Genomic DNA, 2,500 nt, shown 5'->3' with positions numbered 1-2,500 from the left:
CAGAACCAACTTCGGATGTAGAAAATGTTCTGATGTAGAAACGAATTTTCCCGTAAGAATACGTTGAAATAGGATTAATCCGTGGTTGATCCCAGAAACCTATGATAACATCTTAATAAAATACTACATATAATTTCCCATGAGAATAATGCACACTAAATTAGATAGTAGACATATAAATAAGAAGAATTAGCAAAAAATTATAAATAAGAAACGGGTTTTTAGCGTCACTTTACCTTAGAAACTCCAGCGCAGGTGTTGTTGGTCTTGCTACGCAGAGAGGATACAGACGGGCGGCGAGGAGGTAGAGAGGTTAATTACGATAAACGTACACTACCGTAACTTAATCTAACTTACACTAAGTGAACTTTAACATGACTTTTTTTTTATATTTTATATTTTTTTTACATTTTCTTTTTTTCTTTTTGATGATTAATTTTAATCAAATTTACTCACCACACTTAAAATTGATTGAATTTCTTTCTCTTCACTCTTTGCCGTTTTCTTTGTTTCACTTTCTTCCGCTTCACTCTTCACCGTTTTCTTCGAATCACTTACATCCTCTTCATCACGAGTTCGCTTCGTAGTTTTTTTAAAGAAATTATTGATAGATAGTTTCTTGGTACGGTTTTTCAGAATGTTTCGAAAGTGAGTTAGGCAAACATCATCGAACTGCGAAACTACACGACAAACTGCAATTTTTTTGAGTGGTATTTGTCGATGAAGTCGACCACGTCTTGATATTTTCCTAACACCTCTTTTATATGCGCCGAACCTAACACATATTCTACTTTTTCGCTCCCTTCCTCGTCATCACTCATATGCTCAGACATAGCATGGAGTTCCTTGAGCTCATCTGTGGTAAGTTCGTCGTGATGTTCGACGACGAGTTCCGTAACGTCATCTGCGTCGACATCCAGACCCATGGACTGGCAAAGGGAGACGATTTCCTCTATGTCTTCCGCTGCACCCACCACGGAATCAGGTTCGGGGTCAAAACCTTCGAAATCTCGGGAAGAAACTGCATCCAGCCACAGCTTCTTCCAGGCAAAATTGAGGGTCCGTCGAGTTAATCGCACCCAAGCCTGATCTATGATCTTCAAGCTGTGTACAATGTTGAAGTGGCTTCTCCAAAATTCACTGGCTCCTCCAAAATTCACGCAAAGTTAAGTTGGTGCTTTGCGTGACATTAAAGCACTGCTCAAATAAGTGCTTGGTGTACAGCTTCTTAAAATTAGAGATGACTTGCTGGTCCATGGGCTGAAGGATAGAGGTGGTATTCGGTGGAAGATACAGCACCTTTATGAACCTAAATTCATCGAAGATATCATCTTCAAGTCCAAGGGGGGGGGGGGGGGGCGTGAGAGGGTGCATTGTCAAGGCATAGCAGGCACTTTAAAGGCAATCTCTGTTCATGAAGATACTTCTTCACAGAAGGGCCGAAAACTTGGTTAACCCATTGCACAAAGAACTGCCTAGTGACCTAGGCCTTCGAGTTGCATTGCCAGAAAACATGAAGCTGGTCTTTAACGATGTTGTGTGCCTAAAAGGCCATAGGGTTCTTGGAATGGTAAACCAGTAAGGGCTTGACTTTAAAGTCCCCGCTAGCGTTAGCACATAGGGCAAGAGTCATCCGATCCTTCATTGGCATATGCCCAGGCAATTTCTTCTCTTCGGCGGTGATGTAGGTTTGACTGGGCATCTTCTTCCAAAACAGCCCAGTTTCATCACAATTAAACACTTGCTGCTCTACGTAGCCTTCTTCCAGCCCAATCCTTTCGAAGTTCTTGACAAAGTCAGCTGCAGCCTTTGTGTCCGCACTAGCAGCCTCTCCGTGGCGAACAACTGAATGAATCCCGGACCGTTTCTTAAATTTCTCAAATCAGCCACGAGATGCCTTAAAATCATCTGAGGAAAGTTCGGTTGAACTCTCCCCAGCATCACCCCCAGAGTTCTCCTCCTTCAAGTCCGTAAAGATGGCATGCGCCTTCTTGCAGATGACGGTCTCGGTGATGGTGTCGTCAATGATCTCTCTGTCCTTGATACACACTATCAGAAGTCGTTCCATCTCTTCTATGATAGGGCTACAGGGTTTTGAAATAATGGTGATCCCCTTAGGAGGTTTCACTGCTTTAATAGCTCCCTTATGTTTGAGGATTGTCGAGATCGTCAACATATTACGGCCATACTGTCTAGCAAGTTCATTCACGCGGACGCCACACTCATGTTTTTCAATAATTTCCTGCTTTATGTCTAAAGAAAGCATTTCCTTCTTCCTTTTCTCACCACTACCACTACCACTTGCAAAACTAAGTCTTTTAGGACCCATACTTTGTGTAAATTACCGTAAAAGGATGCACGTAAAAAATCACGATTAAAACACAGTTAATAGCAGAACGCACAGGGCACAACCGCAAGAAGCCGACGAAAACAGAGGACTGACCCGAGTCGCGCTAATTGATGGTCCTTCCGAGGTCGAAGTGCTGCCTTCTATCGGGGG

At 42.8% G+C, this 2,500-nt stretch overlaps 1 protein-coding gene across 1 annotated transcript; it reads right to left on the bottom strand.

Moving 5' to 3' along the window:
- Nucleotides 1–1,882: 1,882 nt before the first annotated feature.
- Nucleotides 1,883–2,266, bottom strand: LOC137636770 (putative CENPB DNA-binding domain-containing protein 1). The gene has a single exon (XM_068369144.1). The coding sequence runs from the start codon at nt 2,264–2,266 to the stop codon at nt 1,883–1,885; it is 384 nt and encodes a 127-aa protein (XP_068225245.1).
- Nucleotides 2,267–2,500: the final 234 nt, after the last annotated feature.

Source organism: Palaemon carinicauda, unplaced genomic scaffold (genome assembly GCF_036898095.1).
Source record: "Palaemon carinicauda isolate YSFRI2023 unplaced genomic scaffold, ASM3689809v2 scaffold383, whole genome shotgun sequence".
In the NCBI taxonomy this organism is placed as follows: Eukaryota; Metazoa; Arthropoda; class Malacostraca; order Decapoda; family Palaemonidae; genus Palaemon; species Palaemon carinicauda.
Note: the sequence above shows the minus strand (reverse complement) of the source record. Positions and strands in the feature narration are given on the sequence as shown.